The sequence below is a fragment of the Tauraco erythrolophus genome, chromosome 13, assembly GCF_009769465.1.
Source record: "Tauraco erythrolophus isolate bTauEry1 chromosome 13, bTauEry1.pri, whole genome shotgun sequence".
Taxonomy (NCBI): domain Eukaryota; kingdom Metazoa; phylum Chordata; class Aves; order Musophagiformes; family Musophagidae; genus Tauraco; species Tauraco erythrolophus.
The window spans coordinates 22,920,262-22,947,618 of NC_141477.1; the positions used below are offsets into that span (position 1 = coordinate 22,920,262).

The window sequence follows — 27,357 nt, forward strand, 5'->3', positions numbered from 1 at the left end:
CCGGGTATCACCATGGCTTCTCTTTGGAGCTCGCTGGAAAAAGATGTGTTCCACCCGCAGAAAAAGAGGCTGCTGGAAACGGTTCGTGTCTGGAAGACGGGGAAGAAGAAGAAGATGTCCATCCTCTGTGTTGTGGGTGAGAATGCTGGCAGGCTGGGAGACAGGTTGAGTTGCAAAGCCAGGAAGGCTTCTTGCAGCTTGAGTCAGAGAGTTTGGTCTCTGATGCCTCTTTTCCTAATTTAGGAGAAGAGATAGGACCGCTGTTTGGAATGCCGTGTTTTCAGAATCAAGGGAGGAAACCTTAGTCCAAAGACAGGAGCTGTGCCATGTTGGCACAGCACGCCAAGAACTGGCAATAAAAGCAGAAATTCCCTCCTGAACGTCGGGTGATCTTTAGCTGGCTAGGGAGCGCTGGGGTCTGCAGGATTGCTCCCTCCATCCATGCAAGATGAATTTTTTTACCATTTGCACCAAACCTGTCATTAGAGGTCAGCAACAAACCGTTCTAACACGACACAGCGTTACAGCCTCGTTCCGTCTCTCCACAGTTTTGGTGGAAGTTTTAACAGTACCTGGATGTTTCAGGAGTGCGTAGCTACTTGGTTAGGATCCAAAGGTGCAAGTGCTTTGGGAAATTTTCCATCTCCTTTGGTCTATGCTTTTCTAGTTGCTCCATCACTCCTGAGAAGTTTGTTAGCATAGATTTATTTTTTTTTTAAAACAAACTTGCAAAGGAGAGACCTTCCTGCCAATGAGCTTCTAGACAGCGTAGTCACCTACTACAGGATTATTTTCTGACAGCTTTAGCCATAGTGTTTGACCTATATGATGTTCTTCAACTCCCTCTGCAGTCAACAGAGGGTAGGAGGAATATCTCCAAAGAATGACGTAGCCACCCTATAGGTAGCATCTAAAACACATGAGTTACCCCTGGAACCGCCCACGTCAGTTTTCTGGAGATATTTATCTCACGTGGAAGATCTAAATTATAAGAGCCAAAACGATGCACAGCGAGCACCTCCCAGATGAACCAAGAGGTGACCGTAAGCTAATTGGCACTGGAATTGGTTTTTGATGGGATATGTTAGTGTGGGTATCAGTCAAACAAGGCGGTGCTTTTGGGCCCTGTTGTAGGGCCAGCAATATGGTGACTATCATAAATCTTATTGCATTAGAATGCCCTGTCCCCACCACGTCTGGATCTTGCCAAAGTATCTCTTACACCTTGTGCTGAGCACAACGGCCTGGTTTAAAACTCATTGAAATTATTGGGAATCCCTCCATAGACTTTGAAGTACTCTGGAATAGACCCCGGAGAGCACTTCCCAAATGTAAATACTCAATGAAGAGAAAAGCCAACAGAAACCCTGTAGCACCTCCCCATACAGCCACAATGCAAAATCAGTGTCTGTGTGTCCGTCTCTACCTGTCCACTCACACTGAACTGTTGGGTCCTGGGCTAACAATAATACTGTGGATGGTTGTTTGTTGTTTTTCCTGTTCCTCATCCTCAGTGGACACCTTTAGGCCAATGCAGCCATTTCTGGTGAAGGTCAAGGTAGACCGAGGAGAGCAATACAAGATAGCCTACAGGTGGCCTTTAGCAGAGCTGAAGCTGGTAGATGGCAAGACTCTCCATCAGGTAAGATTGATTTTCCTTCTGTGGCAAAGGGCAGAACTGATCATGAGGGAGAGAGATGAATGTGAAGCTGGAGAGACACAGGCCAGGGTCCGTAGGAGGATTCAGGTCCTCTGGAGCTCAACCCATATAACATAAGAAGGACATGGAAGTGTTGGAGTGGGTCCAGAGGAGGCCACAAAGATGATCCGGGGCTGGAGCACCTCTGCTATGAAGACAGACTGAGAGAGTTGGGGCTGTTCAGCCTGGAGAAGGCTTCCTAGAGTATGATGAACTGAGGTCTCTCTCTGGATGGTTCCTCCGTCCCACATCTGTGCTCTTGAACTTCTCTTTACCCCATCTCTTCTGGGGAGATGCCTGTACCCAGGTTGCTGAGACTGGAGCGATTCCAAATAACCCGACCAGGGTAAGCAGTGAGTGGGTGACCACCGCATGGACGTGGCTTCCACCAAAATCAGTGGGCAAACTCTCCTTATCCCTCAGGCAGAGGATCTCCTGAAGCCCTTTGCAGCAACCTTCAGAGGCTGGAGGGACGGGGCTGCAAAGCACTGCTCTTGTCAGGTCTCCAGCATTTGCAGAACACGTCGTCAGGCCCATCTGTCGATCCATGTCGACAAAGCTTCTTGACAGGCATTTGCATGGGGTATTTAAAGATTAAATGGAGGCATTTACTGAAAGGAGGATTATAGGGAGCTGGAGTCAGCGTGAGTCTGCGCTTTTCGGGTGACATTAAGGTTTTGGGGAAGGAAAGCACGGACAAGATATTCCCTTTCTGCTGCTGGGGCTGGCAGAGTGTCGTTAAAGTTGTTATAATTAGTTTTTTTATTAATGTGAATGTTCCAGGGGCTTTGGCGAGGTGCCTGGGTTTTCACAAGCGTGGAAATAAATGAGAAAAAGAACAGCTTCCCAGTTCTGTATCCAGGACAAATAAAGTACATCTGCACAGCACGCCTGGAAGGAAAATCACAATTGCAGATTTTCAGGGCATCTCCATCCTGGGGGTGGAACTGAACTGGTATCTCATTGTCTCACATTTTCCTCTACACAAGGAAACACGCTTTCATCCTGCCTGAGCTTTCTTCCAGCAGATGAGCCTGGCTCCACCAAGTCTTCTAAACTGCTTTGGCTCTGAGGAGTCAGGATTAGAAGTCACCTCCAGGATTTTCAGTCCTTTCCCCCTCATTTGCCATTCCAATGAGATAAACTGATCCTACTCTGTCTTGAAGCGTTGGCGTATTTTTGAACCCCTCCTACTGGCTGGCAAATAGAGAATTTGGTTGTCCTGATGGCTGAAGCCTTCATACGACTTGCAGCCTGTGTTCCTACCCACATCATCCCCCTTTATGCTCGTCCTGTGGCTGTCCTTTAGGTTTGCCAGCTCTTCTCCTTTGCAGATGTATTTTTAGATTGCAGTCAGCTCCCCTATTCACCTTCCTTCTGGCAGGCTAAGCAGGCTGACCTCTTAGTCTCCTCTTCTGCGTTGACTTCTCTCTTCCCTTCATCAGGCCTGGAGTCCTCTTCCACACCTCTTCCAGGTCGAATTTATCTTCCTTGAACACAGGCGGTCAGAATTGTTCGTGTTTTTCACAAAATGGGATCTACCAGCTGAAAGCGACTGCAGAAGGTCCCCAGGCAGAAGAGAGGCTGAAGCAGTAGCCTGCAACCAGGACACGTTGACATCTCTCAAGGTCCCACCACAGAGACCCCAGCGCAGACCGGTGCTCGAGTCGGCACAGTTCCTCTTGCAAGGCTTGGCCGTGTCCATGGAAATCCAAACACGAGCTTCTCCTCTGTGACTCCACAGATGGTACCAACTACAGCCAAGCCTCAGCTCGTGGGTCAATATTCAGTGCACGCAGCGAGGGCTTGGTCATCTACCCCGGTGCGCTGGGCAGCCCTCCGCTCCCTGGCACCAGCCAAGTCCTGACACTGCAAGCCCAGCAGTGCTTAAAACCACAGCTCCCTTGGCCAAAACAGCATTAATATTTATGAAGCGATTACCAGATGCCTCCCTGCTTTAATAGCTCCTCCGAAGGCTCTGCCATAAACCACGCGCTCCGTGAATTCCTCCCCGGACATCAGCGCTCTGCGCCGTTGCAGGGGCCGCTGCCGAGGCCGCGAAGGGATGCGGGTGTGTGATGTGTTGCTTGGAGATGTTTAGAAAGCAACTCCTAAAGCGTCATCAGGCTGCGTCTGTCCTCATAAACTCGACGCCCGTTAGCATGATTAGTATCAATAATTACGAGCGCGGCTTCTATGTTCTCCAGAAGATGAGATCAGGCTGTGCCGCAGAGCTAATGAGATGGTGCAGGATGGAGTTTCTTTCTGTGGGATGTTCCTAGTTGAGCGACCTCCCTTGTTCTCGCCATCTATGCACCTCTTAGTGGCAAACACTAGGTCTCCTGTGGCTGGAGTTCCCGCTCCGTGAGTCCGCATCCTTTGGGCATAGATAGATGTGGAGATATAGATAGATGTGGAGATATCCCTGTTCCTTGCAGGGGGGTTGGACTAGATGACCTTTGAAGGTCCCTTCCAGCCCTAACCATTCTATGATTCTATGATATTGGCACTCATACAGATGAAAACAACATGGGGAAATGCCAAGGGTGCTTTTTTCCCCATCCATGCTCCTGTTATCCCTGGTGATCTTCCTCTGCCAGGAAACAGGGCTGCTGGGAGATGCCAGGTGAAGCACGCGTGATACCAGAGCGCTGCTGGTGGAATTTCAGGACTAAGCTTGTGGAAGCCCGTTTCTGTTTTTTCTCTGGGTGTTCCCAACTCTTGAGTGAAGAGAGGTTTGAGATTTCAGGTTGGATGAGGATCACAGAAGGGAATATCTGCAGTGGGAGGCAGGGCGGGTGCTGGGCTTACCCCGAATGCTTAATTCCAGTTGATCCGAGCTTTCTCATTCAGCATGTCATTACACTGCAGAGCTCATTGCCACGGGATGCTGTAGATGCCAACGCTATGAATAAGTCCAAAAAATCATTAGAGGAAATCAGGGACAGCAGGTCCTTCAAGGGCTGTTAAACACAGTGCTGTGGATACGACCTCTGGCTCAGCAAGCTGCTGGATCACGGGCTGCCAGAGGCTGGCAGGGAATCCTGAAAGCAATATAACTCTGGACTTGCCCTTTGAATGCTTTGTGTCCCAAGCATCTGCTACTGGCCACTGTCAAAATTCATCAGCGTTCATCTCCCGAAACCTGCAGTAAAAGGTGAGGGATTTACATAATCTGAAAAGAAATCAGCGTGCTGGATCAGGATGCTGGGACTCCTTGATTGCTTGGTCTGACCCATTACGGGTGTCCTGGTGTCCACTTCTAGGGTCAGAATTGCTGTGCATCCTTTTATTTTCAGTGCCTTTATCACACCTGTGATTATTTGCCAAGTGCCACAAGCATGCCTCTCAAATCCTGCCCAGTCGCCCTGGGATAGCAGCCCCTGTAGCTACTGGAAAGCTGCTAGAAGGTCATCCCGGAGCCTTCTCTTCTCCAGGCTGAACAGCTACAACTCTCTCAGCCTGTCTCCATAGCAGAGGTGCTCCAGCCCTCGCATCATCTCCGTGGCCTCCTCTGGACCCACTCCAGCAGCTCCACGTCCTTCTTGCATTGGGGACCCCAGAGCTGAACGCAGCACTGCAGGGAGGTCCCATGAGAGCAGAGTAGACTCTCCATTCACAATGTGGCTTCCTGGGCCCACCAAAAACCCCAAAGCTTGAAACTGCAGTGTAGAGGTGTATCTCCATCCCTCCTCCAACCAGGAGCTGTTTTCCCTCCCGGCGCACAAGGTGTTTTCACAACATCGGTGCGTGCCGAGCGTACGTGGTGTGACAAGCGGCGTCTAATTGCTGTAATTAACTGTTGGCATCCAGGCAAGCCTGGATTTTGATCTGCAGTTCGATAAGGTTTACAAGTGGACCGCGAGCAGCTTTGACGAGAAGAAAACCTTTATCAGATGCTTGCGGAAGCTGAACCACCGGTTCCTCGGCAGCTCTATCGCGTTTGTGAACGTCCCCTCCTGTGCAGCAGAAGGTAATTAGTTTCCTTATCACACTCAGAGTGGTTTGGGGTTTTTGTCAGTAAATTCGATCGGAAGAAGCCTGCTCATCTCCGAAATTTGTCTCGGCTTTGCATAACAAACGTATCACCACCCCCCAACACACAGTCCTAGAGAGGTGAGCAAGAAAAACACAACCAGAGTTCAAATTCAATTTCAAATGTCCATTCCATCCCTCTTACAAAGCTGACCCTCTATCCCATGCCCACCTTTGTCTGCTCCACGCCATGATCCTGTTCTAACTGACCACCAGACTGAGACCACTGGACTCGTGTCACTTGGACTCAATAGGACCCCTGGGGCTAACACCAGCAGGGCCAATAAAATGACATAGCTAGAAGGCTTTGGCCATCTCCACATCTCTTCTTGCCCATGCAGGGATACAAAGGCCCCAAGAAGAGAGGAAGGACACTGTGGAGACCGAGAGCCAGGAGGAGCTCAGTGCGTACCAGGAGATGACACCAAAAGAAGCTGCCGACATGTTGAAGCTGATGGAGGAGTATGAGCCCCTTGTGAACAACTCTGTGGCCTTCGCAGAGCAGCTGAGCAACGATCTCCATGTGCTGGATGAGGTAAGGGGGGGCCAAGGGCTGTGACTCAACCCAAAAGAAGGTACCTGGCACTGGACTGGGTCTCTGGGTATCAGCAGCTCTTTTGTTTTGCTGTGGGCACTTGATCCGAGAGAAAGTCATCTCGATGTTGTGCTATCTTCTACTCAAAGGGCATCTCATGCGCATGCCGGGAGGACACCACTGCTCTTCTCTCGAGGGTTTGTTTGTCTCACTAGACGCTGTGCTAGAGCTGAACAAGTAGCTGCAGCCTGGCAGCCAGGCACCAAACGTCTGGTTTTGCCAAGCTTGGCCGCCCTTAGATGTTGGCTTGAGTGGCGTCTCTCCGATGAATGCGGTGACTGACCAACTCGAAGCAGGTGGATCCCACCATCAGTTTTACAAAGGAGTAAAACCAAACAGTGGCACAGACCCAGCTGCAGGGAAGAGTACGGAGCCTGGCTGCGTGTGGACCTGTGACTGCTGGGGATTATAATTCCTGAGGGTGACACAGGGATGGGTAAGGGTCTAACAGCAGGGCAAAGTGAAGTGGGGTGCTCTGGGGCTGGCTGAGGCAGGAGGATGAAACTGGGGAGCTCCAGGATCTCCTTCGCGTCTCACAGAAGGTCTCTGTGCAGGGTGAACAAGGACCATCGTTTCTGTAGTCACTGGTGCAGAAGAAAATGGGGACAGGTTCAGCCACGTTGCCATGAGAGCTATCACAGACACATCAAAAATTCCTGTTATTTCAGTTTGGTGTGGGTTTTTTGTTGTTGTTGTTTTGGGGTTTTTTTGTTGTTTTTTTTGTTTTTTTTTTTTTTTTAAACTTGAGCACAAGCACGTTGGTTATGAAGGGAAGGGGAGAGCAGAGAAGAGCTGGGCAGGAAGGGTAAAGGCTGCTGAGTAGGGAGGGAATGGGTGAAAGCTCCAGTAAACAGTGGGCAGCGATGAAGAGCAGAAAGGGTGGTCTGACAGGCAGGGATGCCTGGAAGAAAAGGAAAGGGCCAACAACAATCCCTATAGAAGAAAAAGCAGCAGCTAAGGAGAAAGAGAAGGAGAAAAATTGAAACTGAGCTGGAAGGAGATAAAAAGCAAAAGAAACTGTAGTAGAAAGGGCTGCTGGAGAAGGCAGGTGGCCTGTTTGGACTAGTGAGCCTTATTGACCCCAGTAGAGCTGCTGTGTTTTATCGCATTTCTGCAGAGGAAGAACTTGCTTCTTTGAGTGCTGGAGCAAAATAATGAGATGGCTGCTTCGAGCGTTCATCTTACGCTACTGTATCTACCTGGTGCTAGGATTTTATGGGCAGGTAACTGAAGAACAAAGGGAAAAAACCAAGCCAAATATCCAAAAACATATGAGAAACCGCAAACTATAAATCCAACCTCCTTTAGCTCCAGGATTTGCCATATTCCAAATTTGTACTTACGTATGACTTACTACATTTGGAAGCTCGGTAGTTAATCTGGACGACCGAACTCCTGAGGTCTGCTGCTGGGTGCTCTTGGTGGGTCGTCCAGCCGCTTTGCGACGCCGTTTCCCAGCTGTAAAAGACCCTCTGAGAGCAACTAATAAATCTCTATTAAGTACTTTGAGATGAAAGGCGCTGCCGAATACATTACTTTAATGCCCTCTAATGAATAAATGTCACTTACCGCTAATACAGATTAATTAATGAGATGTTTCTATTTCTAAGGTTTAATCTACAATATTAGGCATCATTAATACCAGCAAGTTAGACCGGCACGCGCATATATTGAAACGTTTTTCCCCGCATCCCATTGATACCACCTCGTCCTCCTCTTACCATCCCAATCGCCCTCTGCCAACCCATCTCTTCTGGGGACGGCGAAACACCGCGCCGACAGCGAGAAGGCGCTTATCAGCTTCGGAGGGACGGAAAGCACGGCCGGGTGCCCGGGAGGCGGCGAGCTCTGATTTTCACATTGGTATTCCTACCTACTCGCAGGATCCCAGCACCTGCTGGAACGCAGGCGGCTCCCGGCAGCTCTGTGCCACCTCCAAGAGGAGAGTTATTACCCTCACCCGGGCAGCTGTTCTCCAGAGAGCCCTTTCTGCCGGCGGTTGCCCCGCCGATGTCACCGATGATGCTTTTGCTGTAGGCCAACCCCTGCGGGTCCATTAAGCCCTAATAAGACGATCTGTAAGCGCAGCGGTGACGGGCTGGCGGGAGGTTTATGGCTGTAATTCAGGAACATTTAATAAAGTGTGAAGCTCTGGGCAGAGCCCGCGGCCACGGGCCGAGGTCCCTGGAGCGCGGCTGGAAAGCAGCAGTCTGGGAGCGGGGCTGTTTTCTCCCTCCCAGGTCCTTCGTGCCAACCTGCGTAGGCTGGGTGGGCTCTGGGCAAAAGGAGCGTTGGCTCAGTGTGGTCGGTGATTTCGGAGATGAGTCTCCGCGTGTCAACGAGCCCAGCTTCAGATCCGACCGCTGAGCCTGCGGGCAAGCGAAGCCTCCGCTTGCCCAGCCATCGCCGGGCTCCCCGTGGAAAAGCTGCTTCACTTTGCAATGGGGGAGTTTCATCTCAACCCTTCGATAGAGATGCTTTGCTGTGTCACCAGGTTTTTCTTTTCTGCAGAGTTCCTCTGACCTTTCCAGCCCCTTTGCGCATCTGCCTACACGTGAAGCCATTCCCCACAGTCCTTTCTCCCATGTTTTCCTAAAATGACACTACATTTGTCACAGGAGAGCATAATTCGCACTTTGCCAATGAGACCAAAGTCACCCGGTCAGGGCGTGCACTGACCCATTTTGGGAGCACCTTCGTGCTGCTCCAGCACCTGGTCCTGCATGTAGCACGTCCAGAGCTGCCAGCCCATCTTTATCCTGATAGCAACGCAGGTGGAGCTAGGAGAAGAGAAATTCCTTAACACAGGGATTGTAGATGCCCAGCATCTACTCTGCTTTCAGACCTGTTCCTCATTCGGAGCACAGGGTAGGTCCCAGCCACGGGAACCCAACTTGGGTTGACAAGACTTTGCTCCTCTTCCACCTTTCATTTCCCACCAGCAAGCCAAGCACAGGGTGTACTGGGAGGTGCAGATGCTTCTGTTGCTGTTCTTCATTTAGTGACAAAGACATCAGGTAATTGAAACATCAGAAAAGACAAACTTCTTTAGAAGCTTGATTAACGGAGAGAAAAATAGCAGTCGGGACGCCTCATTCCTCCCAGGCCTGTGCTTATTGAGTGTTTTCTTTGATATCTTGCATGGTGCATAGGCACCAAAAAGGCTCCAGTTAACGTTTGGAAGCAGCTCATCTCCAGTGGAGCTTGTCAGCAGCAGTTAACGCCCCGTTACATCTCTACCACCCATCAAAACAAACTCCTGGGACCTCCCTGGGCAACCTGCGCCTTCGGTTTCCATGTTATAGATGTGTATATGTGCATGTCTCATGCGTGATGTAACTGTCAATCAATTCTGCTGCCAGAGCAGCTCAGCTGGGTAACACCCCGGCAGCGGTGGCAATGCCCGGAGCTGCGCTAAACGTGCCGTGACAGGCACTTGGCATGGCCATGGTCTTCATAAATGCGTTAGAGCCAGAGAGGAATGGCCAGTGCCTCAAAGCTGGCGTGTTTCCTTACAAATAAGGATGGAGATGGACAACCAGGTCCCCAAGGGACTTCACCAGTTGTGGAGATTGAAGGTTGGAGACTCCATGCAGTGTCCACTTGGGACTTTCCTAATGCACAGAGGGAAAAAGTGGGGTACAGAAGCCAGGAGGGCTTGGGACCTTCTCCAAACCTACAAAGACTGTATTCTGCTCGTGGTCGGGTTTGCCCAGCAGCTCTGCAGTAACCTCTTGGCTATGGTAGATGAAAGTCCTCTGAGAGTACTTCTTGCTCAGGGAAGGGTTTCGTTCCGCCCTGGCACTCGGGGCTTGCAGACGGTTGCTGATGTAGAGTTTAGCCAAGTGCAAAGATAAGACGTTGAGCTTGTACTGGTAGCGATGCAGGACAGCACCTTGCATGTTACAATGGCAGGGTCTCCACTTTGACCTGAGAAGGTGAAGGTCAGGATGTTTGAGATGGTGGTGATCAGTCCCTGCCATGGCACTGAAGCCTCTGCTTCTCCATTTCACAGGCCAACCTCAGAGCCATTATCTCTTCTGAGAAGCAGGTGACACAGCTGATGAGCTCCATTGACGAGGCCCTGGTAGAGGTGGCCAGAGTGGAGGAGACCTTGCAGATCTACGATGAGTTACTGGGAAGCGTGAAGCAGCAGATGGACCACATCCACCGGGAAAACTCCTTACTACATCGCATCGTTTCCAACAAGACAAGGCTGATGGATGAGATCCTCTTCCTCACAGTAGGTGGATTTGTAAAGACACAAATCTTCAGCCTGTTGAATCTATTAGAAAAAAAAACCTTTCAGTGAATCTCAAACACTCTGAAAACTATGAACTATCAGACTACAGAGCTTCTCTGGCCCAGAAATGAGGGACTTGGTTGTCTTTTATAATAACAGCACATAATAATAATGTGTAACAGCACAGCTGATCCTCACTTCCACTGCTTGTGGTGACCTCTGTGCCATTGACTTTCATTTCTGAGTTGCTCAAGCTGCAGCTCCCTTAGCTTTTTCTGTCTCCTCCCCATTGCTTTGCTGCCCATAGTGATCCCAGAGGTGCTGGCCCTTCAGAAACCCTTGCTGAGGTTTGCCAGGGCTTCCTTGGCAACCACTGCTGCGGTTGTTACTGTGCAGACCTTTGTTTTTTGGTGGGCATAGTCTTCTTGATGGACACATGCAGCATGGTCGGCATGGTCTTGATGCAGCCTGGGTATGGTAGTGCTTGGCTATTTCAAGCCATCAGCCTTCTAGGAGGGATGGGAAACTGGCTGTGCTTGTACCTGTTCTCTTCTGGCTGTGTTTCTAGACCCACCTCAACCTCAGCAAGGAACACTGTGATGCCCTGAGCCAGGCAGATCTTTCCAGCCCCAGCAGAGTGAAAGCCTGCATTGCTGCAGTGCAGGCTTTGTCTGGCTGCATGAACGTCCAGATACAGCCCGGTGAGTAGAGAACCAAGATTTATATCTGCAAATAACAGAGCCACCAGCTCCTCCACCACCTATGCTGCACACCCATCACCATCCTGCACTGCCCAGCACCTGCAGGTGCTCCCGAAGCCAGTGGTGATATTCCCAGGAATTCAATCCCACATTTGCTGGGCAGCCCTGCAGGCTGCCTGGGCAAAGTCGAAAAGAAACAGAAGGTGGGCACGTATTTGGGAAGCTGAGCAGCAGCACTGACCTGGGGGTACCTGGGGTGTAAGGTGCAGAGCTACAAGCACTTATTTCCCTGCAGCGCACCCGGAGCTGCGAGCTGGGGAAAGAGGCTTGTAGGGTCAGCTCCGTCCTGGAAGTATTGCTGAAGATTTGGAAGGCTTCAGGAGCTTCACCTAGAAGTACAGTCAAGCAGGGCTGGGAAAACTAATGTAACGTTACCTCTGAGCATCCTTGGAGAAAAGTAGCTGGGGAGGATTGGTTCTGTTCCTAGAGAAACCCAACTCGTGCTGCCAACGGCCAAGCTGGGGCATCCACAGGCGGCAGGCGGGTCTGCAGGCACCTCCCTCTGGGCTCAGGCATGGAAAAAGGGTAATTCCTTGTAGCAGCATCCACTGCGGGTGTTGTTGGAGACATGCCAGCGTACAGCGACTTGATCCTGGTGTGAAATCCCATGCTTCGCTGGTCCTTGGCCATAGCGAGATGATGGGTGCTTTGCAATTGGGTTTTTTTGTTTGTTTTTTTTGTTTTGTTTTTTTTCCATCTTGAACTCCTTCCCCATCCATATTTGCTTGGTACCACAGCCAATCTTTTTTCCTTTGTTAGCTTTTGTGGTAGTACTGGTCCCAGAACTTACTCCTTGAAGATTTGTCTTATTTGCCAGTGTGCTGAGTGACATTGGTCCGCAGCCACGACAGCTCAAAACCACGAAACTTTCTCTTTTTTTCCCCCCAAGGTTACCGGAAACTGCAGTCTGTGGCTGAGCAGCTGATCATGTTTGAAACACTCAAGCAGAACTTCGAAAACTCTTTCGTCAGTCACATCACAGGCATCTTCGAGCTGCAGGTGAGCTTTGCTCCTCATGTGGAGGCTCGAAACCTTGGGAGATTTGAATATCCTGGTAAAATAGTACCGGTGGTGTAGGCGATGCCACCGTAAGAGGATTCTCCAAAAGTGTCTCCCCTAAGAGGTCTTGTCACAGACCTTCTCCCTGCCTTTGCCCCCAGCCTTCTGGTTCGTTTTGCTGCCATGCAGAAGAAACCCAGCACAACCTGTGTCTATCAGGCTCCCTCCCGTGACAGTCATTAATCCTCTGGTCATGTTAAAAAGTCCTTAGGCCTGAAGATTTTCGCTTTAGATTTTCTTGTTTTACCTCGGGGGTGGTGGTGGTTGTTCGTCTGTTTGTAACATGAAATCCTGGGATAAAAGCCAATCCCTTGATCCTTCGATTAACATTTTCAAGTGCTCATCTTCCCTTTAAAAGATACAGTGGACAATATCTCTGTGGGCAGAAATCTGAAAGAAACGTGTTACTCTTCTGGATTTCAGTTCATGAAAAAGAAAAGGAGTGACTCCCAAATCCTTAGTGTTATTTCCTTAAACCTTTAGCATTTGCTTTCAAGTGTTGATTCTGGGAAGGGATGTGACTGGCAAGGAACTGGGAGGGAGCTGTGGGATCTCCATCTTTGGAGACTTTCAGACCTTGAGCGGACACTTTTCTGAGCAAGCCGCTCCACCTGGACCTGCTATGAACCTGCCAAGCTCCCATCCCACCTACATGACTCCGAGTCTGTGGGTGCGGGGTCCCAGCGCTGCCAGACCCTGGCAGATGGGCTGCATCAACTGCGCAGCATCCTGCCACTCCATTGCATTCCACCGCTGCGAGGCATACTCACCTCCCAGCACTTGGAAGGACAATTTCCAGCCTGCTTCTGAGCAATGAGCTTTTCTCCTGACCACCGTGCTTAGCCAGAGTATCCCACATGTTAGTGATGGACCAGCTTGTTCCTCTGGGATCAGGGTTGTTCCCAGAACACAGGATTAAAACTAGAGTTCAACATGATCACACATGCTCTGCTTCACCCTTTAAATTGGCTTCTGAAACATTCAGAACTGGAAATTCAAGGGCAAGATTATGAAGCAATTATTTTACAGAGCTTTTCAAGGCTATTTGTTATTTGACTTTCTGCCGTTTCTGTCGCTTTAGGGCAATGCTCAGGTCGCTGCTCTTGGTCAGCCCGTTGACAAGCTGTCTGCACCAAGCCATGGACTCCACCATGAGGAACTGCTGCCCTACACCCCGCTCATGGCCTGGCTGAGGAACACCAACCCAGTTCTGTTCTGTGATCTCCCCAAGGTACGGCTGAAACCCTGAACAAATATTGCAAACCATCCACCAGCATCAGATTAGTCAAACGGGTTAATTCGTGATGAGAGCTTGGTTTCACCAAACTCATGCCATCCACAAGCTTCCAGCATGTGGCCCTTCTAGGAGAGCAGCCAACTTGGCCACATGATGTCGGACCTCCGTGCTTGACAGAAAGCAGTCTGGGACTTGGTGGCAAACATTGTGTTGAAAGAAAAGGTTTGAACTGCTAAAATTTGATCTTTTTGCTTTCATCTGGCCGTTTCTCTACTTTCCAGGTCTATGCCCAGAACCTCAGCAGACTCCATGACCGGGAAATTAAAGCCTTTTTTGAACAAGCCAAAACCTTCTTGTTAGGAAGAAGAAAAGGAAGTGAGTGATTTGCAAATATGACCTTCGTGCCACTGAGCAGTGATTTATGTGTCCAGAGGGGTGGTAAGAGAGGGGGACATGGGGCTACCTGGTCTGTATTTTAGGCAAACAGAGCTGGTCACAGACTCCTCAAACTCTTTCTCCTGTAAAGAAACGGCACCAATCCCATCCCTGAAGACACGAGTGTATTCATAGCAACATTAGTGAGAGCAGAATGACTTCACAGTGAGCTGACTGTGGGGCTGGGTTGTCCCAAGGTGGCATTTCGACAGCAATCGCTGCATCTGACTCAAAATAATCCCGTCAGGTGTTTCCAAAGATAAAAAGAGAAACTGATCTGTCTCTTCTGGAAGTTTTTTGGTGGCACTGAAGTCAGATTTTCCTTCAGCAAAACAAAGCACTGTGATGGAAAGTTCCACACCAGCTTGGCCCTGCTCAGACATCAAAAACCACTTTGCACGGTGTGTTCAGTCCATCAGAACACTAATGTTCTGCACATTGCTGTGCTCTGCACCTACTTCCTCACTTGTGGCCAGATCCCAGAGCCAGGGGATGGAGCCTGGGGAAGGAAAAGGGGCTGCAGCAGCTCCCACCTGGCAGAGATGGAAGGACACAGCACTGGGAAGCAGGAGTGGACCGGAGAGCTGGGTCTGCTCACCCCACAGCTGCCCTCCCCGTCCTGTCCCATTCCAGGGTGCGATGAGAATCAAACCAGGACGGGCAGCACTGGCCATGTGTGTGTAACCTGCAACGGAGCACACAAGCCCTGAAAAGAAAGGAGGAAAATTTCACCTAAATAGTCTTTTGCCACTGGAAAGACTACAAGGCAGCTTCTTAATTTTCTGTGGTTTGAGCAAGGCTGTCTGTTGTCCCTCATCCCTGCTCAGCACGTTGGGCATCTGACAAACCCTTTCCAAAGGTAAAAGCTCTGCAGGTGCTGGCTGGAATAAGGATATTTCGCATGTTATGAGAATTAGAGTTGCCCTGACTCACCCAGGATCCGTGGGGTTAGTGGAATGATACCGATTTTTAGAATTAATTAAAAAAAAAAAGATGTTTCCCCACCGATTTCTTTCAGTGAGTAATTTCTTAATGCATGTTTCAAAGAAATTTTTCAACTTTTCCACTCGAGCCAGGCACCCAGTGAAAACGGCGTGGTAAAAACCAGTAATGCTTGAAAAAGTGTATTAATTTCCAGGTGAATATTTACAGTTTTCAAAAGGAAGTTTTTGAAAAAGGCCAACCCCTCCCCCTGCCTGGGTATTGTTTTATGGCAAGGTATCATCAAAACAAAGCAACAAACATTTTCCTGAAACTCGGGCAGGTGTTTCTGCCGATTTATGCTGTTATCACCCAGGATGTTTTGCTCCCCAGTCCTCGAGAGTTAGTGTTAAGCACCAAACAGAAAAGGGGGACACATCACAGACAGCAAAATAAAAGGAAAGTAATGAAAAAGAGAGAGAAATAGCTGAAAAGGCAGATAAAGAGGGCAAAACCTGCACCCCCCATATGTCTGAATCCAACAGGAAAAGGCCAATTCACATGTGAGGTCAGACATGAAAGTAGATGTTTAAATCTTAAAATGATGAAAGAAGTTGGAGGGGCCAAGAGGGATGGAGATGTCCAACCACCTACCCACATCCCGCACAGGTCTTCAGGAAAGCTTGGAGAAGCCAACGGCGATGGGAAGCCAGCAGCGGTCTCGATGGAGTCTCCCTGGGAGCAGAGAAGGCCAGGAGGACACGCCGGACAAGGGCAACGTCATCAAGGTGAGGAGCTGAGGGTTTCTAAAGAGCTCATGTGTCCGTGGGGGCTGTGCCAGTGCTGCAGCCCATCCCATGGTCCTTTCTGAAGTGCAGTGTACCTGGAGCAGAAGTACAGATGTTCTGTACTGCTGATCTGGCTTAGGTGTCACTTCAAGTGGACATGGACATCTATGCTGGTGTCCTCAGGGTGTATTCAAAGGGTTTTCTGACATGCCAAATGATTGCTAAGCAGATGCTGGAGCAGGTGCTGGGAGAGCTGCAACCCCTTTGCACCGCGGAGCAACAGTTCGTTGAGAAATTCTTCCAGCTCAGCCAGGACACTGCAGACCTGCAGGTGCTGGAGGTAAGTGTGGGGACCGTGTCATCTCCAGTCCCATTAGCCAGTCCTCCCTCTGGCTCAATACAAGCCTCAGTGGGCACAGTGGGGTGGCTGCTTACCTGTACCAGATACCCAAGGTCTCCTGGGGTCTTGTCCTCTAGCAACTATCAGTGGTGCCATAGTGAAGAAGATTAAGACCTCCTGGTAATGGAGGAGAATTGAATTGACATAAAGGGAACCTGCAAGAAAGCTGGACAGGGACTTTTTGCAAGGGCCTGTAGCGATAAGACAAGGGATAATGGCTTTAAATTGAAAGAGGGCAGATTTAGATTAGATCCAAGGAAGAAATTTTTCACTGAGGGTTGTGAGGCACTGGACCAGGTTGCCCAGAGAAGCTGTGGCTGCCCCATCCCTGGAAGTGTTCAAGGCCAGGGTGGATGAGGCTTTGGGCAGCCTGGTGTAGTGGAGGGTGTCCCTGCCCGTGGCACGGGGGTTGGAACTGAATGGCCTTTGAGGTCCCTTCCAACCCAAACCATTCTATGATTCTATGAACTTAATTGATAACTTCAACAACAACAACAACAAATCACAGGATCTCTAAGCATTAAATGCAAAACTTCAATATGAGGCAGCAGAAGTGAAACCCATATCTCAGATTTTCCTCTCTGCTGGAGGGAAGACAAGCCATAATTTCCATTCCATTCTTTGTTTCAGGCATCTGTCACTAAGGAAGGAGAGAACATGGCATCTCCAGAGGACTTACCTTGCGCCAAGCCTCGGAGCCAGTACGTGGGTGATGAGATGCAGCTGGCTGCTCTGACCAGGGCATGATCTGGGTTGTCCTACAGGAACTGAGGAACTGATGGAGGGAGGGTTTCTCCACTCTTGACCATGCTGATGTCAGCTAAGCTGTCTCAGGTTTGCGCCCTGGATAGCAAAACGAACCAGGAGACATCGTAGCTGGGCGCGCAGAGAGGCTGAGCAGAGCCAACTGGTTCTTCCTCCCCCCGCACAGTGGCTCTGCGTCAGGGTGGATCAGAGAGTGAGATTTACATTTCATGGAAAACCGGCTGTTTCGACAGGTTTTATTTCCTTATTAGCAATGTCATAAAGGGAAAATACACTGTAGAACAGAAATCCCACGAGAAATGCCAGCATGAAAGCACCGCAGGTTTCCATTTGTCTGGCAAAAGAGGACATTGCCATGTCCTCCCATGGGCAGAAATGGTGAAGAGCTGGAGGATGACCCAAGCATACACAGGCTCACTGCCATGCTGAAGGCTTTGACTTTTTCTTTAGCTTTGCCCTCGCCTCTGCAGCTGCCCACAGGGCAGTGCCCCTCCCCATTTAATTCCTTACCTTTCTTTTTTTTCTTAAAAAGACTGGAAGAACCTACCACCCAGCTGCTGAGCAAGATCTTCAGTTGCCTGGAACCGGAGCTGAGAGGATTTCTCGATGTCTGCAATAAGGTCCACCCATTCGGCTGCTTGCAGGTCCTGGTTACCTTGAATGACTCCATCTTTGAGATGTGGGGCTCGTCCTCAGCTCTCCCCTCGTCCTTCCTCAATGCTGTCCTGGGCAACATGCTGCTCCTGGCCAAGAGCAGCTTCAACAAATGCATTGTGAGTGTCAGTAGGAGTGAGCCCAAGCAGACCTGAGTGATGTTTGACCTCCTCCAGAATCTTCTAACAGGATATTCCCTGAAGGCATCACTGGTTTATATCAGGCAGGGATCTGGCTGTCTGCTTTTGGGAGGACTAGACCCTCATTGAATCGATGATCGTGTCGGTATGAGGGAGGTGGGACACAATAAACCCAAGTGACATCTGTGCCTCCGCTTAACAAGATGGTCAAACCAAAGGGTTTTCCTCCTTGTAGAGTACTGGGAGGCTGTGAGTGACAGCAGCATGTCAGATGGCTGGAGACAAGCTCTCCTGTTCTCCTGCTGCCACAGCAGGACATGCTCCAGGACTAAGCAGCAGGGAGGGGAATGTGGGGAGGTGGAGACCCCATCAGTATTGGCCAAGGAACCTGGCCCTGACTCCACTGAGGTCAAGGGAAGCCACATGTCAACATCAACTGTGTTTGCACCAAGACTCAGAGCAGCAAGTCTGCTCATAAACCAGCTGAGAAGTGCAAGAAATGGCAGTTGATGAACAGCTCAGCCTTAGGAGCTGCGGTGTCTACATGGAGAGATTGCAGCACTGTGTCTGAGCAAAGAACCACATAGCCTGGGACACCAGGTACACCAACTCCAGGAGAGCAGCTAGTGCCCAGCCTCAAACAAGGAAGCTCAAGTATCTTCCCACAGAATCCTAGAATGGGTTGAGTTGGAAGGGACCTTCAAGGCCATCTAGTTCCAACTCCCCTGCCATGGGCAGGGACACCTTCCACTACATCAGGTTGCTCAAAGCCTCATCCAACCTGGTCTTGAACACTTCCAGGGACGGGGCAGCAATAACTTCTCTGGGCAACCTGTGCCAGTGCCTCACCACCCTCAGAGGGAAGAATTTCTTCCTCAGATCCCATCAAAATCTCCCCTCTTTCAGTTTAAAGCCATTTCCCCTTGTCCTGTCACTACATGCCCTTGTCCAAAGCCCCTCTCCAGCTTTCTTGTAGCCCCTTTAGGTACTGGAAGGTGCTGGAAGATACTGTGAATGGAGAAAGTGGTACACACAGCTGGTCACTTTGCTTGTTTTCTGGCCCATGCCTTAGTGCACCTTAAAACGAGTCTGGAGCCACATCAGATCTGAGCACGCCGTGTCTTGTGTGTCATTGCCAGGGGACCTTGTGCAAAGAGATCGAGGAGGCAAAGATGCCCAGCAAGATGAAAGGTGGGATCCTGCCCTCCGTGAGCCGCTTCGAGGAGTTTGTGAACTTCTCAGAGGAGGTGTTCAGGACAGCTCGGCGGAGAGGGGAGCTGGACAAGGCACACCTCCGGCTGGCCAGCAGCGTCTTCAGCAGCAGTGAGTACACAGGCTGGCGGCTGGACATGCTGCTCTGGCCCCCAGGTCAGAAACCAGATTTGGTCAGGGCTGGACTTAGATGTCTCTGCACCCTTTCAGGTACACAGTTAAGTGTCATGACCCCAAAGCTCTGTGAGGCAAGGTGGTTGAAGAGCTGAACAACCCATGATGATGCTCACCTGAGCTCTTGGTTAAACTCTCCACTGGTTACCAAAGCCTGAGAGCATCTGCATCTCATGAGCCTGCAGGGTTTTCTCTACATACCTGATTTGTTCCTTTCTTTTAAGTCAATAGTCTGTCCTCAGCAAACCTGAAGGTGAACACAGATATGGTCATGATGGAAAACTTCCACCACATTCACTGCTTCCTGTGCCAAAAGAAGATCCACTGCCTGGAGGGCAAGAAGAAAGAAGCCAAGGAAAGGTATAGCGAGCACATGGAGAAATATGTCATCAAGTACCTGGGCCAGCCACTGGAGAAGCTCAATGTGAGTACAGGATAAATTAACCCTTGCCTCCATCTCAAAGGGCAACCACACTTCCCAAAATTAGGAATTAATTGATGTTCAAATCACTACTCCCCAGACACAGTCTGAGACTATATGAGGCTGCCCAGGGAAGTGGTGGGAGTCATCATGCCTGGAAGTGTTTGAAGAACATGTAGATGTAGCACTTCAGGACATGGTTTAGTGGGCATGGTGGTGCTGGGTTGACAGTTGGACTTGATCTTAGAGGTCCTTTCCCACCTTAATGATTCTATAATTTTATGAGTTTGTCATCCCATCCCCAACATCCCTACACCTTCTCTGACCACTTACTGCTGGGTTTCACCACGCAGCACAGCCCCAGCAAGAACAGGGCTCAGTACCATCAGATGCTGGGGCCACCTCTGCAGCTCAGCCCCTGCGCGGCGGCACGAGGACCTGTTTGGGGCCCCGCTCGGCGTTGCGTGCCTGCGCCTGGCAGATGCTGGTTCCTTCTTCTCACGGCTGCCTGGGCTGATAAGTCTGACACAGCTTCACGCTTCCCAAGAGGCTGCTTTGTTAACCGAGCTAAAAGCATCTGGCTTTGCTGACTCCGACAGACATCCCCCTTCCTCCCAGAAACGATGACTACTCCAGAGACCCCTCCTCGCTCTGCTCCTCTTCTTGCTGACCTGAAACATCTCACAGACTGAGGTCAGCTTGAATTATTTGCAAAGCCTCCTTCCTTTCCATTTATTTCCAGTCTTTGCTGTCAAACATCTTGTAGATTTGACGGGAAGATCATCTCGGTGTCTCATGCTGCCTCCAGCCCTGCTGCGTTAATGGCTTCAGAGCCTTCTTCTGTGAGGGAATGTGTAATTTCATTGCTCCCAACAAAGCAAGACGAGGAACATTTGAGGGTACTTGGATTGCATACTGCTCCAGGGTTTCCAAAGTCCTGACATGGCCTTCTCTAGCAGAGCACACAGCTCTTCAGCTTTGAGCAAACCCTCTAACAGCAAGAGAAGTTCCAGAGGGGCCTAAAGAGTGTAGGAGCCCATTTCTGGTTTTGAAAACAGCTTAAACATTTAGGAACCTCTTTCCCTCTGAAAATCCTTAGGATTTAGGATATTTCCCCACAGCAAAACTGCAGTGGAAGTAATACCCAAGACAGCAAACAGATTGTGGGGCTGTATGAACAGGAAGGTAGACAGGAGGTCAAAGAAAGTGATTTATTCCCTTTTTTCAGCCTTCATTAGAGCAGACATGGAATACCACATCCAGCTGTGGAAGAGATAGATGTGTATGTCATCCACCCTTGACAAGAGGTGTTGCTAAACTGGAGCAAGGTCAGAGGAGGGCCACCAACACAGGGAAGAAGGCTGAAGGACCTGGACTTGGTCAGCCTGGAGGAGAAAATTTCAGGGGTACCTAGTAGCTACCTTCTCTAGAAGGTTACCAAGGTGCAAGCAGGATGATGAGAGATAACAGTCAGAAAATGTAAAAAAGGAAGGTTCCAGCTGGATAGAAGGAAAAAATGTCTGTAAGGATAGTAAAGTGTTGAAACAGTCTGTCCAGAGAGGTTGCACAGTCTCTATCCTTGAAGGTTTTCAACACCTACCTTGAGAACTGCCCCAGGTACCCTCGTTTGAATTCAGTGTTGAACCTGCTTTGAGCAGAAGGTTGAACTAGAGATCTCCTGAGGTCCCTTCCAGCCTGACAGATTCTGTGCCTGAAAAGCTCAGGCAGAAGAATATATTTGTCAGCATTGAGCTTTTTGTGGAGCTACACTGCTCCTGGTGCTGTTCTGAACACTAGCTGAGGTCTGTGTCCCTTGGGGTACACATCCCGAGGCTCTCAAGGACCAGCCAGGCTTGGGGTGGGACACGTGCTCCTTTTGGAACCCTGCAGAACAACCTTTCCTGCTTTCATCCAATATCCTGGAAAAAGTGAGAAAACTTGAGTCTTGCTTTACACTTCTGCAGATTCTGGGATCCCCCAACTCCACCTCTGGCTCCAAACCCTCTGTAACGAGCAAAGCTGTATGAAGCACCGAGGAGCACGAGTGACTTTTCCAGCAGTCCCATTGCTCCATGGCACTGCAACCCTTAGAGATGCTGCTTGCTGAGCAGGGAGGGAGAAGAACTGATGAAATTCCTTACACCATGCTTTCCTGGAGGATAAACAATCTCCAAAACTTCATTTCTGCTTAATTAGACATGGGAAGGGAACTGAGGAAAGCGGTCAGGTTTCAGCCCTGGTGCAGGAGTCCACCTTAGGGCAGCTCATCAGTGAATGTCTCCCTTGCCTTTGCAGCACTTCTTTGAAGGGGTGAAAGCCCGCGTGGCTCAAGGGGTGAAAGAAGAAGAGGTCAGCTTTCAGCTGGCCTACAGCAAGCAAGAGCTGAGGAAGGTCATTGAAAAATATCCTGGCAAGGAAGTAAAACGAGCCCTTGAGGCCCTCTACAGGAAAATCCACAAGTACCTGTCCCCAGAGGAGAATCTTTTGCCGGTAATTGGGGTGTGACCTGGCTGTCACTAGGATGTCTGCAGGGTTCAGGACTGTAAAGCGTGTACAGCTGTCACAGGCTGATGGTCTGTTTTTCCCTAGGTGGTGTGGCACGCCATGGAGCAGGAGTTCATACGGCAGTACCAGGAGTTTGAGGATCTGATCCAACGCTGTTATGAAGGGTCAGGGATTGCCATGGACTTCACCATGGAGGACTTGCTGAGCTACTTCAACTCCATCACTCTGTCCAACATGTAGAGGCAACCCTCTCTGGATGTTGGGAGCTGCTCAGGAACCCTTGTCTGCAGCTACGCCTTTAAGGAGCTGAACCCAAAACCCTTCCCAAGTTGAAGTTTGATATATGGTGGTCCCATCCTGAACTTAATGCCAAAGTGCTTTGGACTTGTTGGTCTTTAACTAGTTCTCCTTTGGAGAAGTGGAATTCTCAGACCCAAACCACAGCTTCCCTCCTCCAAGTAACCATTATAGAGCTAGTAAAAAAACCCTCCCAGATATCAAATTTCCACCAAAGTGAGTGCTGCTGCTGTACCTCTTCAGCAGACCACTTCCCAGAGAAGCTGAACAGTGAAAGGCACCTTCTCTCCAGGAACCAACTGCTTTTTATCTACTCTCAGATTTCACAGTGAACAAAGTAATTACAACACACCGAGACACCCAAACGTGTGTAGTGTTACTGTCACCATCCAGGTATCAGAACATGCACCATTGCTTTACCAGCTCTTCAGGAGAGACAGAGGAAAGTTCAGAGTTACTAACATAAAAAGTTCTATTGCTTTTAGCTAAAAAAAGAACTTACTTACATGGAAACCAGAGCAGAGCCAACGCTGCAGTTCCAGAGATCCCAACTGATCTCTCAGGGTGTTGCCAGTTCTTATCCCATTTTCTTACAAAGTGTCCTATAGCAGCATCACAACCGACTAATATAGTCTTGTTGTCAAAAACACAGCCTCTGTATCTTGTGATGACAATCATGGGACTAACACTCCATCCATTTTAACCTTCTCTCTAAAAAAACTGAAGATCTTGAACTCTTTGGTTGAGTACAAAATAACAACCAGGTCCACAGCAACAACGCAGGGTCAAGGACCAGGACATCAGGCTATAAGCTGAAGTCCAGACCAGTAGAATCACTGGCCAAGTAGAGGCGTGTCTAGGACTAGGCTGGAGACCAGCATCCCTACACCAAAACTCAAGTATGGAGTGAAGGCCCCCCGAGCAGAGCTTAAATATGCTCCAGGGCCATGGATGTGGGTGGAAGCCCCCATGTGAGGCTGATCAGGCTATTGAGGTCAATCAGTGCCCTCAAAGCCTTGTCAGGTGTCAATGCCAATGGCTCTGTTACTAGCACCTGTGGGAACAACTTTGGGAGTTTTAGTAAAGATATTAGGATTTTTCCTAAGAAAATGAGGTTTAGGGGGGTTCACCTTCTCCTTGTCCCTCTGTTTGCCAGCCCTACTGTGTAGCTATTGAACCTCTTGATCTGGAGTGGACAGGATCACCAAGATCTTCAGGTCCTGCATGTCTGGTGAAAATCAGGGGCTGACAGAGGGAAGAGATGTCCACAGCCTCCTTCAAGCGAGTGGAGAAAAATCCAAAAAAGATGTACAAAAAGGATACAGGCATTTTGGCTACTCCCTCCCACAGCAACCCACGGATGTCCTTCCCCTTGACCTGAGACAAAAAAAAATCCCCACATTTCCAGCTACTTCCACATATCAGAAATTCTGGTTTTATTTGATGTGTTGCTGTACACAGTGAAGCGTGGGCTGCTTGGGTGGAGAAGGTCTAGGCAGAACGATTCTAACACAGACCGTCCTGTGCCTTGAAGCACTGGCCTGGCAGCTTTTCCGCAGCCTGAACTCCTCACTCCTTTGGAGCCAACCGCCCAGAAGGCTTCAGACCTTTCAAAACTCTGTTTTATTTTCGATAGATTTGGGTTTTGTAGAGGAAGAAAAAGAAAATCTCTAACTCCACCTCGGGCTACAGAGAACCTTCTTGGAGACAGATATCTGTTTGCAGGAAGGGGTGTCCAAAAAGGTGCCCAAAGCTGTGCACATCACCCTGAGGCTCCATTGCTGTTGCTCCTCACTACACGTTGGCTGTTACACATGGCACCTACAGCTTGTACCTCTTGTACTAGTGCTCCCTGGGACAACAAGCATCTGGCAGGGCGATAAGACCTCAGCGTGTTGCGTGGTAGGAAATAATCTCGGAGGCAAAGAGGCGAAGAGGCACGTCGAGGCAGGGGGAGCCTGCGGCGGCTGCTTGCAACGTTCTCCTCTTCTCCAGGGATAGCCTTGCTGCTTCTTCTCAGCAAGTCACCCCAGTCTGAGCACCAAGCTCATCCGTGAGCTTTAATATAGCACATGAGCACATCTCTCCCTTGCAAAGGGAAAGATACGTGGCTAAAATATCCGGGAGTTTTCAAGCAACTCTACGTAGTTGGACTTTCAGGTCCCTCGGGTCAAGGTACATCTCCACGGGGAGCGGCACTCTGAGCTCCTGCCTCTAATCTCGTTGCTTTTGCCCTCCCATTCTGCCGTGACATCACTGCTGGCACGGCTCAGCTCCGGGCAGCAGGAAGAGGACAGTCACAGGGAACCGTCCGCACCGGCTGGTCCAGGAACCCACCAGTTCCTCCTCTCTCGCAGGTACGAGGGGTCCCATTCTAGCGGTCTGATTTCCTCGCAGACATACTCGGGTCCCACCAGAGCACCGCAGGGGTCCGAGGCCTCCCAGGGAGGAGAGTTTATTGCTTCTGTACTTGTGCCACCTTCAGGCCAAAAGAAAATCGCGTTGATCTCCGTTCGCCGTTCAGTTTCCAGCTGCCCAGACGTTTCCCTGAGCAGCTGGACACTCCTAACCTTCATCTTCTGTGGTTTTGCATGCTAGTTCCCAGCCCTGAGATGTCCTGGAAGGAGAAGTGTATGAATCCACCCCCATGTTTCATCCAGCGTCTGGACCACCTTGTGTTGACTGTGAAGAGCATTGAGGACACCGTGGCCTTTTATTCCAAAGTCCTGGGCATGGAGGTGGTGACTTTCAAGGTAACTTGGGGTACAGGCTTGTCTTGGGTCTAGGGAAGCTGGAACTGCAGTTCTGGGCCAGTGGTTGGTCTCTGATAGGGTCTCTGAGGCATCTCCTTGGAGTGGGGATGGTAAGACCAGCACAAGCTGCAGGCCACCAAGCTCTGAATTTCAACAGAGTCAAGCTGAGTCAGAGGGAAGTCCATGCCAGAAGGAGTCAAAGTGGAAAAAAAAAGAGAAAGGTTCTTTGAAAAACAGTTTCTAGGACCTAAGGAGGAGAAGCCTCAAACCCACACATGCTCTGAAGATGTCTGACAGGCCCTTAATTTGATATTTCCGTTGGCAAAGGGAGGAAAAGGTGGTTAACATTTTCAGAACAGCCCCAACTCATCTCCTGCCCAAGCTTCAGGCCACTTGGCCTGTTTTGGATGGACACACTGCACCCGTTCAACTTCCAAGCTTATGTCCTTCTCTCCTGCCCCGTCAGGGCTCTTAAGAGCAGTCACACTCTCATCCCAAAGCTACAGTGAGCCTCAGCCCGTTCTTCAGGTGGGCACAGAAGGCAGGTCAGTGTCCTGCAGATCTACAGGGTCCTGCAGATCCATGAACATGCAGAAATCTTGAGAGTCTGCAAAGAAAAAAGACACTGAAACCTCCTTCCTCATCCTCTTCCCATCGCCTCATCAGTGCAATGTCAGCCTGGACATTATTTGTGCGGCCGCCCCACAGGCAGGGGGAAGAGTGCCCGAAACTGAAAACGTCCATTATTATGGTTTGGAAGTAGCTGCATGTGGCTGTAGGACTTTCTTGGGTCACTCCACGTTTCCAGGGATGTCACAGGAACCTTACAGTAGCCAGTTCTTGTCTTGGGTTGCCACAGCAAGAGCTCAGAGTTAGCAGGACTATAGCCAGATCCCAAGGACTTCTAGGACTATGGAGGTGAGTGGATGCTGAAGGCTTCCAGCCCAGGAAGTCTCATTGCACTTTCTTTCTTCTCTTTGGGGACAGGGAAACCGCAAAGCCTTACGTTTTGGCAACCAGAAGTTTAACCTACATGAGGCTGGGAAGGAGTTTGAACCCAAGGCTCGACGCCCAGTCCCTGGCTCTGCAGATATCTGCCTTATCACACAGGTGTCCCTGGACCAGTTGATGGATCATCTGAAGGTGAGGAGGGTGTAAAGCATGCACAGGGCAGTATGACCCTGGGAGGTATGAAGCCAGAGCTTCCCAAGTGACTCTTTCAGGGTCTGTGTCTTGGGGAATGTTGGAATTGTCTCATCCAACAGCTCATGTTTACAAGGCTGAGGAGGGAAGACCAGGCAATGCCCTGATAAGACTACCTTAAGAGTTAAACTCCTGCTCTTGTGTCCCCTCTCAGGCCTGTGGGGTGATCATTGAAGAAGGTCCCGTGGCCAGAACTGGTGCCATGGGTCCAATAACATCCGTCTATTTCCGAGACCCTGATGAGAACCTGATCGAGGTTTCCAGGTACAGCACAGACGTGGATGACAGAGGAGAGGAGAGGAACCCTAACCGCAACCCATAGTCTGTCTGTGTCCCAGCAGGAGAAAGGATGCAGAGGCCAGGATTTTGATGGCCAGTTCACAGGTTCAAGTTTCTATTCCACAAACCTAGGACAAGTCTCAAATCTCAGCCGTAAAAATACACCTGCATGAACATTGAGAGCTTTCCCAAGGCAGCCTGCCCAGCTCTCACCCCTGGATGTGAAACCTACTTTATAAATCACCATCAATGGAGATTTCATGACCTTCCTGGAACACCTGTCCTGCTGCTGCTGCACTACTACTGTTGGACCATTTTTTCTAATGTCTGACATCCCTTTTGCTGCAGTTGAAGGCCCTCATCTCTATACTATCCTCCATGAACACAAAGAACCTGTCATTCCTCTCCTCTTAATTGTCACTTCTACACCACTGAAGATTTCTGTCTCCCTTCCTCTCCATCTGCTTGGCTTGGCTCAGGCTGGCTGGCCTTGGTGGCTCTCACACCAAGCCAGTGGTTTAAATCCAGCTGTGCTTGTTGAAACCCACCTCCTGCCTGGCAACTGGGAACTTGGCCTCAGTGTCTGACACACGAAGTGCTCCTGGGGCTGAAGCTCTGTGCCTCCTACTCAGCTCTGCACAAATAGCTACAGGGTTCCTGCAACCCAGGATGGGACAGTGCAGAGATGAGGTGGCTGCATGGAGGGGAGAGTGTCTAAAGTCAATGAGTTCGCCAAGATCTATGGGATGAGGGGGGAAAGGTGCTAAGAAGACACTTGGCA

The 27,357-nt window shown here is 49.9% G+C and overlaps 2 protein-coding genes across 2 annotated transcripts; both read left to right on the forward strand.

The window, feature by feature from the left end:
- Positions 1–12: 12 nt before the first annotated feature.
- Positions 13–22,284, forward strand: LOC104381377 (exocyst complex component 1). The gene is made up of 17 exons (XM_009989075.2): positions 13–136; positions 1,515–1,642; positions 5,513–5,672; positions 6,076–6,269; positions 10,345–10,572; positions 11,141–11,273; positions 12,223–12,332; positions 13,474–13,623; positions 13,911–14,004; positions 15,655–15,773; positions 16,003–16,113; positions 16,804–16,874; positions 17,471–17,711; positions 18,872–19,055; positions 19,343–19,542; positions 21,835–22,029; positions 22,129–22,284. Exons 1-17 carry the CDS (start codon positions 13–15, stop codon positions 22,282–22,284), a joined length of 2,598 nt encoding a protein of 865 aa, XP_009987377.2.
- A 2,669-nt stretch (positions 22,285–24,953) lies between these two features.
- GLOD5 (glyoxalase domain containing 5) lies at positions 24,954–26,619 on the forward strand. Its single transcript, XM_009985396.2, has 3 exons — positions 24,954–25,094; positions 26,082–26,237; positions 26,452–26,619. Exons 1-3 carry the CDS (start codon positions 24,954–24,956, stop codon positions 26,617–26,619), a joined length of 465 nt encoding a protein of 154 aa, XP_009983698.2.
- The last annotated feature ends 738 nt before the right edge of the window (positions 26,620–27,357 follow it).